The 12460-nt window shown below is 35.2% G+C and overlaps 3 protein-coding genes across 4 annotated transcripts in view; 1 reads left to right on the top strand and 2 right to left on the bottom strand.

Moving 5' to 3' along the window:
* Window positions 1–12460, bottom strand: part of LOC129727809 (WSCD family member AAEL009094) — a 116923-nt gene that overhangs the window by 5206 nt on the left and 99257 nt on the right. The window lies entirely within an intron of this gene.
* On the bottom strand, window positions 3039–10962 carry LOC129727810 (uncharacterized). 2 transcript variants are annotated; one of them, XM_055686014.1, is made up of 5 exons: window positions 6445–10962; window positions 6124–6393; window positions 5899–6015; window positions 5488–5746; window positions 3039–5432 (listed from the first exon to the last, which is right to left on the bottom strand). In XM_055686014.1, exons 1-4 carry the CDS (start codon window positions 6773–6775, stop codon window positions 5520–5522), a joined length of 945 nt encoding a protein of 314 aa, XP_055541989.1. In that variant the 5' UTR covers window positions 6776–10962; the 3' UTR covers window positions 3039–5432; window positions 5488–5519. The 2 variants fall into 2 exon arrangements, with proteins under 2 accessions (XP_055541989.1, XP_055541988.1); XM_055686013.1 differs by having other exon boundaries at window positions 3039–5746.
* On the top strand, window positions 7716–12275 carry LOC129727808 (uncharacterized). The gene is made up of 5 exons (XM_055686009.1): window positions 7716–8090; window positions 8142–8411; window positions 8520–8636; window positions 8789–9054; window positions 9110–12275. The coding sequence occupies exons 1-5, from the start codon at window positions 7760–7762 to the stop codon at window positions 9611–9613; spliced, it is 1488 nt and encodes a 495-aa protein (XP_055541984.1). The 5' UTR covers window positions 7716–7759; the 3' UTR covers window positions 9614–12275.

Raw genomic sequence — 12460 nt, 5'->3', positions numbered from 1 at the left:
AATTAGACACGGTTTTTTTTCTAGTATTTTTTGTATGTATGTTACTACATTCAGGTTTTTATTACGTACCTCGTAAAAAAACGCGTTAATTCGAAAATCCGCGTAAAAAACCGCGTTATTCAAAAATCCGCGTAAAGTGAACCCGCAAGAAGAACTTAGAAAAAACCCGAGACGCCCTAGAACGAGTATTTAAAATTGTCCTCTAAGAAGGTCATTCCAGATCTTTCGGAGGGCGGTGGGTATTTTTTGGACTAAGTCTTCTACTAGATATACACTTAAAACGTAAAAAAAACCGCGTTAATTCAAAAATCTGCGTAAAAAACCGCGTTAATTAAAAAATCCATGCAAAAAAAACCTCGTAAAAAATTCCGCGTATAAAAAACCGCGAAAAAAACCTGACTGCACGTATTTCTGTACGTTTTTTCAGAAGCGGAGAGGGGGGGGGGGTTATTCGAATGCTATGTTTTATTTCAGGGGGGTTTAGGTTTTGTAACCAATTGTTACGAGGGGGGAGGGGGGGCTTAAAAATCATGAAAAAAATGCTACGTCATTTAAGTATGTTCCCTAATGTGACACTCCGCATTATCCTGGAGTGGGTCAATGAATTTGATGAGTCCATATATATTAAAATTCGACTACTAAAACTACGAAAAAGCTTTTGATCGACTTAATCGTGAAAATCTTTGGGGCGCCTTGAGACGCAAAGAAATCCCAGATAAAATCGTCAACCTCTTCGAAGCGTAGTACGAGGCTTTCATATGTAGAGTCCTGCATAACGCAGCCTTGTACGACCCTATTCAGGTAGTCGCCGGTGTGAGGCAAGGATATATATTATCACCACAACTGTTCCTCATCGTCTATTAAGTTTTATCTCATGAAGACCTGTTTCAAAATTCACAAACATTCCATGTGCATTTATAGCACAAATCTAAAATATCCCAAAAAAGAAGGCAAAACGAGGTTACAATTCGTATAACATACTCATTATATACACATAATAGACCCAAACAGAATCAATAAAAATGGGTTGGCTTGAAATTTGAAGTTTTAACGAAAGTTAGAAAGGAAATTTTCGACGTCATTTGACAAATCCACGAAATTTGCGCTCTACAGAACGCTAATCCTCCCGGTGGCGCTTCTCAGTCGTGCGATTTGACGCCCTTAGACTTTCCTGTGGGGCTGCCTCAAGTCTATTGTCTATGTCAAAAGCCAGCAACGATTGATGCACTTCGTACGAATATCGAACGTGAAATTGCAATAGTATCGGTCGATTTATGCTTGAAAACCGTCGAAAATTGCGTTCAGCGTCTGGACTTCTGCACGCGTGCCCGTGGGGCCATGCAAAAGAAATAGATTACCATACATAATGGCATCAAATGTATCTTCATAGGGAAAAAGAATTCCATTGTTATCCAAAACCGTTTTTGTTTTATTTTAAACTTTTACTTTTAAAGCGCTCCTATTAAAATATCCTTTACATTTTGTGTCTTTTGACTTACATTTTATGTTTAGTAAAGTGGGCAATGTATGTAATTTCACGAGGATGTGAAAAATAAACAAGGACATAAGGTGTGACTTAGACTAAGAGTCTCAGCATAGCGGAGCTCTTCCGTTAGATGCGTGTCGATGGAAGTTCTGCCATTTTTTTTTATTTAAAAAATTCAAGATAGGACCGGTTGATCAACATTAATTTGCGAAGTAGTGCAGACTAGAGATGGTCGGGTATGGGAAATTTGTTACCCCCCAGCCAACATTTATGTTGCTATATTTTAGTTGCCAATGAATTATACGTTATTTTATTCCTTCAAACAACCCGTATATATTGCACTGAATAGCTATATACGCACTAATTTGGAGGCCATATACGTATACCAATATTGATTCCGACGATTTCTTTCATCCTGTTATGTAATCTATATAGTATAAAAGTTGATTTCTATGAATTTATTATTGCAAATATACGATAACACAGATAGATTTTATAACGATCTCATGGTACAATATACGACTTCTGGTTTAAATAATTAAAAAGGAAATGTAGAATAATAATCAACCCACTTATATAACCTAAACATTATATTTTTACTTACTTACTACTCTCGAAAGTTTAAATTGTTTTAATAATATCACCCATCATTTGCACAATTTTTTAAATCTCTTGCCCAGTTTTTAACCTCTCCACTTAGATTCGAACTCTCGATGATTATGTTAGAAAGTATTGGTGTAGTGTACTACACCACTTCAACTCTGATTGAGCTGGACATATTTTGCCTTCCACATGGAACGAAGCATCAGCATTTACAACCCAGCCAACCAGATGTCGTATATAAAAGCATAGACTTAGTCGTAAATCAATATACTCCTAATCAGATTCGTATATTCTGGCAACAAAAATCAGGCTATGTAGAATTTAAACCGTATTTAATAACAAGTCATGATTCATAAACGACTCAGCTTAAAGCATCGTATAAATCTTCTCAAAAAGTCGTAATCAGTCGGGTTAGTTCGTATATATTGCAGAGTCATGATCGATATATGATTTCGATTGCTTCATCCAATAAATCGTTAAAGTTGGGATACCTAATCGAATAAGGTGCTAAACGTAATCTCAATTGAACATTTACAATCAGTAGTGTCAAAAAAAATCGAATTTTACCGCTGTTGTATACACAAATAATACTCAATAAAAATGAATAGATTTTTATTGAAAAAACAATTACAAAGAATGAAAAAGAGTGGAACATACAGTCGTCTCCGAAAAAAATATACTGAATGTTATAAGCGTTCCAAAAATCAGGGAACTCGTTCGCTTTCTAACGATACTTTTATTGCATCGCAAAATGCAACTTCATTGAAGCAAAATGCATATTCGGAACAAATCACAATCGCTATGGAAGATCCGGTAGCAGTGAATAAAAATATGATTCCAATTAGCTCTGACATCTACATTGCAGAGCAAAAAGGTAAGAAATACTTAACATTATAGTGTATCTATTACTGATCTCTTTATTACGGTTTTAGAAACGAGCTCTGATATAATCGGATCAATCAGAAACTGGGCTGTGAGTTTTCATATATCTCAGTCCGCTTTACAATCCCTCACTATGATTTTGAACGATAGCCTACATTTTAAACTTCCAAAGGATCCGCGTACTCTAATGGCAACTCCCCGCGACATAGATATAAAACAAATGGAAGATGGCTGTTCATATTGGCATCAAGGCCTTGAATTTTGCCTTAGATCCATTTTGAAAAATTTAAAAAATGCATTGACAGTTTCTATCAACATTAATATTGATGGTGTACCAATATACAAAAGTTCAACGAAAAATTTCTGGCCGATATTGTTTAATATTCAGGAATTTTCTGATATAAAACCAGGTATCATCGGGATTTATTTTGGAACTTGTAAACCTAAAGACGTAACAGAGTATTTGAATCCGTTTGTAGAAGAGTTGATACAATTACTGGAAAATGGCCTGGAAATTGGTGGTCATCGGGTTTCAATAAGAATACGGTGCTTTATTTGTGACACACCTGCGCGTGCATTTATTAAAGGAGTGATCAATTTTAACGGTAAATACGGTTGTATCAAATGTACAACTAAAGGCACATACTCTCACATATCGCGAACCATGGTGTTTCCTGATATCAATGCTCCCAAACGAACAGATGCGTCGTTTAGAGCGAACGAATACTCTAATCATCAACGTTGCAACTCGCCACTTATTAGGCTGCCAATTGACATGATCGAGGACATCATTGTTGCTGATTCGTTGCACTTGCTTGAGTTGGGAGTCATGAAGAAACTGCTCAATGGATGGCGCACTGGCTGTTTATCGATGAACGCAAAATGGAGCACTTTTCAAAAGAAACAAATTTCAAATCTGTTAGTTTGTGTGCGATTTCCCATGGAAATTCATCGACGAATGAGATCTTTGGATTTTGTTTCGCTGTGGAAAGGCTTGGAATATCGAAATTTTTTGAATTATGCTGGTATAGTTGTACTCAAGGATTATTTACCTGACAAATACTTTACTCACTTTATTATTCTTTTCTGTGCCGTTCGTATTTGCTCTGTTAGTAAATATTCTAACTTATTAGAAATTGCTCGATCGCTGTTTAACGACTTTTTGATTCAATTTAAATCATTATACGGGGTTGCGTTCATGACAAGTAACATACATAATTTATGCCATGTAGTAGACGAGGTGGCAAGATTTGGTCCTTTGTCAACACTTTCAGCATATCCTTTCGAAAATTGCTTGCATTCTTTAAAAAAAACTATCCAAACAGGTCCTAATCCATTAGCTCAGGTAGCAAACCGCATAACAGAAAGATTGCAAACTTATCGATCAATCTGCACCTTTCAACAGCATATGTCACCAATGTTTATTTCTACACGACAAAAGTTTGTAGATGAGAAAATGACAAATGAACAAAAATTGGTTTTACCACAACTTACACTATGCGCTAAATTCAAAGATAAGTGGATTTTAACCAATGATCACGAAATAATGGCATTTTTAAAAGTAATTAAAACTGAAACAGGTTATTTTGTTGAAGGTCAATTTATATCATCAAGAAGTAACTATTTCGATGAACCATTTAATTCATCGCACCTAGATGTGTACATAGCAAAACTCTCATTTTCTGGGAAACGAATAATTAATATCAACTGCATTTTTAGCAAGTTAGTTGCAATCCCTAAAGCTGAAGGTGTCGTATTTATACCACTTATACATACAATTGTTTGAATATTATCTAATTTAAGTTATCTTAGGTTAATGTTTCGGATATTTGTCGAAGGAAAATAAAAAAGTTATCTTAGGTTAAGTAATAAAATTCAAACGTTTTTTTCTCTTCAAACAAATCAAGGAACTTAGTAGTTCGAAAACTAATTATGAACAGCACTAAACAAAATAAGTTCAACTCATATCATACTCCTCCACAGGTTCGACATCAGCATTAGCAGCTTCTATATCCATTTTATCATCATGAAAATTGTGTTCTTCATCACTGTCGGTTTCGTTTAACTCAAGAGGATTTCCGCATTTGATCTTGCCAATAGCTTCATGTTTAGGAAACTTCTTTGTTATTATCGTTTTCCGTGTAGGACGGCAAGCAGACTTACGTAACTTCTTGTTTATGCTTCGAGATTTACTGTACCTGAATAAACGGTTTCTACAGAAACTCTCCAATTTCTGTGCATGGTATGTTGGATCACCAATGCATACTAATCTCACCAACAGCTGCAAAATATTACCGAATTCCCGGAATCCTCGTTTTGATTTTTTACCTCTGCTGATACCGGTCCAGGTAAAACGAGTCCAAAACTCTCTTGTGAACAAGCAATCGACGATCGTGTAGCAAGCATTGTCCCCATTTCCGTTGTATGAATTTGGTGGAATTATCCGTGTGAAATATACTAGCTATATAAAAACTTAATTAGTAATAATATGTGAAGGTATCAATTGCAAATATTACATATTTCTCGCAGAGATCTTCGTTTCCCAACTTTACATTCCACTCGTGCAATTGAATTTCATTATCAGGTGGTTTTCAACAGGGTCGTCATATACTTCCAGAGTAGTCTTGTTAGAAGATTTAATGTTCATTTGCATCAGAGCAGTCAATTTGGAGAAATGATCATCAAAGCACCTTTCCACCACAGTTTCCACCGTAGTTTGAATAAATTGTTGCAAATCTTTTTTTAACTCTTCATGATTGTTAGCTTCGTTGTTCGCTGTCAAATTAAATTAATTAGTTTCTCTTAAATTGATTGATTTTTTAGCAAGAAACATGAAAACATTCATCCACCCATGGGACGCAAAAAAAGACTACTCTCAAAAATTGTGACATAACTTGTACGTCGCACAACATGGGTTTCATTCTCACCAGTGATAATTTGAGTATCCGTAGTTTGTTGATCTGTCCTAGCATCCGATACAAAGTAATAATCTTCTCCTGTGCAATATATTGATTCTTTGTTTTGATGAAGAGTAGGCAATGTTTCTGAAACATAAATAATAATAATTTTGTTTTTCTTTCGTTGCAAATATTTTATCTATTCAATAGAAGAAACGGAAAATATTTTTAAGTCCAATAGTTTTGTATACTCACCAATAATCAGTGTATTTGCTGGTTCTCCATTTATAATTTGTGGTTCCGGAGGTGGCATCTGCAATATCATTGAACTAGCAACAGGTGTTGATGGAATCGGTTGCTGAATCACCACCGACTGCGTGTGCTGTATTTCCTTACTCTGCTGCTGCGTACGAAGTGGCATTTCATTATGCATTACTTCTGAAGTATCCTGAGAATTTCTGTCAAAATATTCCATCGATGTTGGACCAGGAAGCTCTTGACCTTTATTCGGTATTTTCTGAATAGCTGTTTTGAAATCAAAATAAGTATCATTTTTTTATATGAGACTCAACTTACCTGCAAGCATGGTATTATAATTCTTGTTTTTTGGAAAAATTGATTTTTTCGGTGGCTTGAGTTTTTCCATCTTTCCCTCAACATCCGACACTTCTTTTTTGGTTAGCTCATCTGCAATTTTTTCCGCCGCTAGAAAATTTCTAACTTTTCTGGAAATAATGACCGGAATACGTTTGGTGGCACCGTGAAATTCAGTTCCAGTTGCCCGTAACGCTTCAATTTTCTCGTTGGACATTTTCGGCCACATCAAGTTTCCACTCTTTACCCACGACACCGGTACCGCTAGCACTTGAAACTTGTTATTCTCGATAAACTGTACGACCGCAAACATTTTTTAAACGATTTGCTTCCAATTGAACCGGGAATTATTTTCGAATAGGCGACCTGTTTTGTTTTAGTTTGACGTTTCTCATTACAGTGATGCCAAGAATAATAGATGGATGAAACCGTTCGGTTTTTACATATTTTTTAAACAATAATAAAATATTTTAGTTTGCTCTTTTCTAGTATAATTTCATTTATATTATTTTATTTCATTATATTTGTAGCAATTATTATATAAATAAAATAATCTTTCAACACTGGTGATTGGCTGGTGAAGCAACATTACTAAAATCGTATAGCTAGCTGAAGAAAATCGCCTTATCGTAGAACTATATAGATTACATAACAGGATGAAAGAAATCGTCGGAATCAATATTGGTATACGTATATGGCCTCCAAATTAGTGCGTATATAGCTATTCAGTGCAATATATACGGGTTGTTTGAAGGAATAAAATAACGTATAATTCATTGGCAACTAAAATATAGCAACATAAATGTTGGCTGGGAATATACTCTGCTCTCTTGGTAAAAAGTTAATACTCATATATATACAACATGCGTCACCAAAGTCGTATAAGAATGCATACGTAACAAAGAATGGGAATCATAATGTTTTAGTTCTAACATTTGCACTGACTCTCTGATGTTATATCCGATTGTATTGACTTTCTACGATAAGGCGATTTTCTTCAGCTAGCTATACGATTTTAGTAATGTTGCTTCACCAGCCAATCACCAGTGTTGAAAGATTATTTTATTTATATAATAATTGCTACAAATATAATGAAATAAAATATAATAAATGAAATTATACTAGAAAAGAGCAAACTAAAATATTTTATTATTGTTTAAAAAATATGTAAAAACCGAACGGTTTCATCCATCTATTATTCTTGGCATCACTGTAATGAGAAACGTCAAACTAAAACAAAACAGATCGCCTATTCGAAAATAATTCCCGGTTCAATTGGAAGCAAATCGTTTAAAAAATGTTTGCGGTCGTACAGTTTATCGAGAATAACAAGTTTCAAGTGCTAGCGGTACCGGTGTCGTGGGTAAAGAGTGGAAACTTGATGTGGCCGAAAATGTCCAACGAGAAAATTGAAGCGTTACGGGCAACTGGAACTGAATTTCACGGTGCCACCAAACGTATTCCGGTCATTATTTCCAGAAAAGTTAGAAATTTTCTAGCGGCGGAAAAAATTGCAGATGAGCTAACCAAAAAAGAAGTGTCGGATGTTGAGGGAAAGATGGAAAAACTCAAGCCACCGAAAAAATCAATTTTTCCAAAAAACAAGAATTATAATACCATGCTTGCAGGTAAGTTGAGTCTCATATAAAAAAATGATACTTATTTTGATTTCAAAACAGCTATTCAGAAAATACCGAATAAAGGTCAAGAGCTTCCTGGTCCAACATCGATGGAATATTTTGACAGAAATTCTCAGGATACTTCAGAAGTAATGCATAATGAAATGCCACTTCGTACGCAGCAGCAGAGTAAGGAAATACAGCACACGCAGTCGGTGGTGATTCAGCAACCGATTCCATCAACACCTGTTGCTAGTTCAATGATATTGCAGATGCCACCTCCGGAACCACAAATTATAAATGGAGAACCAGCAAATACACTGATTATTGGTGAGTATACAAAACTATTGGACTTAAAAATATTTTCCGTTTCTTCTATTGAATAGATAAAATATTTGCAACGAAAGAAAAACAAAATTATTATTATTTATGTTTCAGAAACATTGCCTACTCTTCATCAAAACAAAGAATCAATATATTGCACAGGAGAAGATTATTACTTTGTATCGGATGCTAGGACAGATCAACAAACTACGGATACTCAAATTATCACTGGTGAGAATGAAACCCATGTTGTGCGACGTACAAGTTATGTCACAATTTTTGAGAGTAGTCTTTTTTTGCGTCCCATGGGTGGATGAATGTTTTCATGTTTCTTGCTAAAAAATCAATCAATTTAAGAGAAACTAATTAATTTAATTTGACAGCGAACAACGAAGCTAACAATCATGAAGAGTTAAAAAAAGATTTGCAACAATTTATTCAAACTACGGTGGAAACTGTGGTGGAAAGGTGCTTTGATGATCATTTCTCCAAATTGACTGCTCTGATGCAAATGAACATTAAATCTTCTAACAAGACTACTCTGGAAGTATATGACGACCCTGTTGAAAACCACCTGCCCATTGATAATGAAATTCAATTGCACGAGTGGAATGTAAAGTTGGGAAACGAAGATCTCTGCGAGAAATATGTAATATTTGCAATTGATACCTTCACATATTATTACTAATTAAGTTTTTATATAGCTAGTATATTTCACACGGATAATTCCACCAAATTCATACAACGGAAATGGGGACAATGCTTGCTACACGATCGTCGATTGCTTGTTCACAAGAGAGTTTTGGACTCGTTTTACCTGGACCGGTATCAGCAGAGGTAAAAAATCAAAACGAGGATTCCGGGAATTCGGTAATATTTTGCAGCTGTTGGTGAGATTAGTATGCATTGGTGATCCAACATACCATGCACAGAAATTGGAGAGTTTCTGTAGAAACCGTTTATTCAGGTACAGTAAATCTCGAAGCATAAACAAGAAGTTACGTAAGTCTGCTTGCCGTCCTACACGGAAAACGATAATAACAAAGAAGTTTCCTAAACATGAAGCTATTGGCAAGATCAAATGCGGAAATCCTCTTGAGTTAAACGAAACCGACAGTGATGAAGAACACAATTTTCATGATGATAAAATGGATATAGAAGCTGCTAATGCTGATGTCGAACCTGTGGAGGAGTATGATATGAGTTGAACTTATTTTGTTTAGTGCTGTTCATAATTAGTTTTCGAACTACTAAGTTCCTTGATTTGTTTGAAGAGAAAAAAACGTTTGAATTTTATTACTTAACCTAAGATAACTTTTTTATTTTCCTTCGACAAATATCCGAAACATTAACCTAAGATAACTTAAATTAGATAATATTCAAACAATTGTATGTATAAGTGGTATAAATACGACACCTTCAGCTTTAGGGATTGCAACTAACTTGCTAAAAATGCAGTTGATATTAATTATTCGTTTCCCAGAAAATGAGAGTTTTGCTATGTACACATCTAGGTGCGATGAATTAAATGGTTCATCGAAATAGTTACTTCTTGATGATATAAATTGACCTTCAACAAAATAACCTGTTTCAGTTTTAATTACTTTTAAAAATGCCATTATTTCGTGATCATTGGTTAAAATCCACTTATCTTTGAATTTAGCGCATAGTGTAAGTTGTGGTAAAACCAATTTTTGTTCATTTGTCATTTTCTCATCTACAAACTTTTGTCGTGTAGAAATAAACATTGGTGACATATGCTGTTGAAAGGTGCAGATTGATCGATAAGTTTGCAATCTTTCTGTTATGCGGTTTGCTACCTGAGCTAATGGATTAGGACCTGTTTGGATAGTTTTTTTTAAAGAATGCAAGCAATTTTCGAAAGGATATGCTGAAAGTGTTGACAAAGGACCAAATCTTGCCACCTCGTCTACTACATGGCATAAATTATGTATGTTACTTGTCATGAACTCAACCCCGTATAATGATTTAAATTGAATCAAAAAGTCGTTAAACAGCGATCGAGCAATTTCTAATAAGTTAGAATATTTACTAACAGAGCAAATACGAACGGCACAGAAAAGAATAATAAAGTGAGTAAAGTATTTGTCAGGTAAATAATCCTTGAGTACAACTATACCAGCATAATTCAAAAAATTTCGATATTCCAAGCCTTTCCACAGCGAAACAAAATCCAAAGATCTCATTCGTCGATGAATTTCCATGGGAAATCGCACACAAACTAACAGATTTGAAATTTGTTTCTTTTGAAAAGTGCTCCATTTTGCGTTCATCGATAAACAGCCAGTGCGCCATCCATTGAGCAGTTTCTTCATGACTCCCAACTCAAGCAAGTGCAACGAATCAGCAACAATGATGTCCTCGATCATGTCAATTGGCAGCCTAATAAGTGGCGAGTTGCAACGTTGATGATTAGAGTATTCGTTCGCTCTAAACGACGCATCTGTTCGTTTGGGAGCATTGATATCAGGAAACACCATGGTTCGCGATATGTGAGAGTATGTGCCTTTAGTTGTACATTTGATACAACCGTATTTACCGTTAAAATTGATCACTCCTTTAATAAATGCACGCGCAGGTGTGTCACAAATAAAGCACCGTATTCTTATTGAAACCCGATGACCACCAATTTCCAGGCCATTTTCCAGTAATTGTATCAACTCTTCTACAAACGGATTCAAATACTCTGTTACGTCTTTAGGTTTACAAGTTCCAAAATAAATCCCGATGATACCTGGTTTTATATCAGAAAATTCCTGAATATTAAACAATATCGGCCAGAAATTTTTCGTTGAACTTTTGTATATTGGTACACCATCAATATTAATGTTGATAGAAACTGTCAATGCATTTTTTAAATTTTTCAAAATGGATCTAAGGCAAAATTCAAGGCCTTGATGCCAATATGAACAGCCATCTTCCATTTGTTTTATATCTATGTCGCGGGGAGTTGCCATTAGAGTACGCGGATCCTTTGGAAGTTTAAAATGTAGGCTATCGTTCAAAATCATAGTGAGGGATTGTAAAGCGGACTGAGATATATGAAAACTCACAGCCCAGTTTCTGATTGATCCGATTATATCAGAGCTCGTTTCTAAAACCGTAATAAAGAGATCAGTAATAGATACACTATAATGTTAAGTATTTCTTACCTTTTTGCTCTGCAATGTAGATGTCAGAGCTGGTTGGAATCATATTTTTATTCACTGCTACCGGATCTTCCATAGCGATTGTGATTTGTTCCGAATATGCATTTTGCTTCAATGAAGTTGCATTTTGCGATGCAATAAAAGTATCGTTAGAAAGCGAACGAGTTCCCTGATTTTTGGAACGCTTATAACATTCAGTATATTTTTTTCGGAGACGACTGTATGTTCCACTCTTTTTCATTCTTTGTAATTGTTTTTTCAATAAAAATCTATTCATTTTTATTGAGTATTATTTGTGTATACAACAGCGGTAAAATTCGATTTTTTTTGACACTACTGATTGTAAATGTTCAATTGAGATTACGTTTAGCACCTTATTCGATTAGGTATCCCAACTTTAACGATTTATTGGATGAAGCAATCGAAATCATATATCGATCATGACTCTGCAATATATACGAACTAACCCGACTGATTACGACTTTTTGAGAAGATTTATACGATGCTTTAAGCTGAGTCGTTTATGAATCATGACTTGTTATTAAATACGGTTTAAATTCTACATAGCCTGATTTTTGTTGCCAGAATATACGAATCTGATTAGGAGTATATTGATTTACGACTAAGTCTATGCTTTTATATACGACATCTGGTTGGCTGGGCCGTACCCGACCCGTACCCGACTCATCGAGAATTTTCAAGCCCGTACCCGACCCGAACCCGAAGTCGGGTTTGTTTTAAATACCCGTACCCGACCCGAACCCGAAAAAGTTTGTTTTTAACTACCCGTACCCGACCCGTACCCGAAAGAAAAATAACCCGAAATTACCGGTACCCGACCCGTCCTGGATTTTTATTTAATTTTTTTTTAAATACCTGATTACC

This window comes from Wyeomyia smithii, chromosome 3, assembly GCF_029784165.1.
Source record: "Wyeomyia smithii strain HCP4-BCI-WySm-NY-G18 chromosome 3, ASM2978416v1, whole genome shotgun sequence".
NCBI lineage: Eukaryota > Metazoa > Arthropoda > Insecta > Diptera > Culicidae > Wyeomyia > Wyeomyia smithii.
This window is presented reverse-complemented; position numbering and strand designations above follow the sequence as displayed.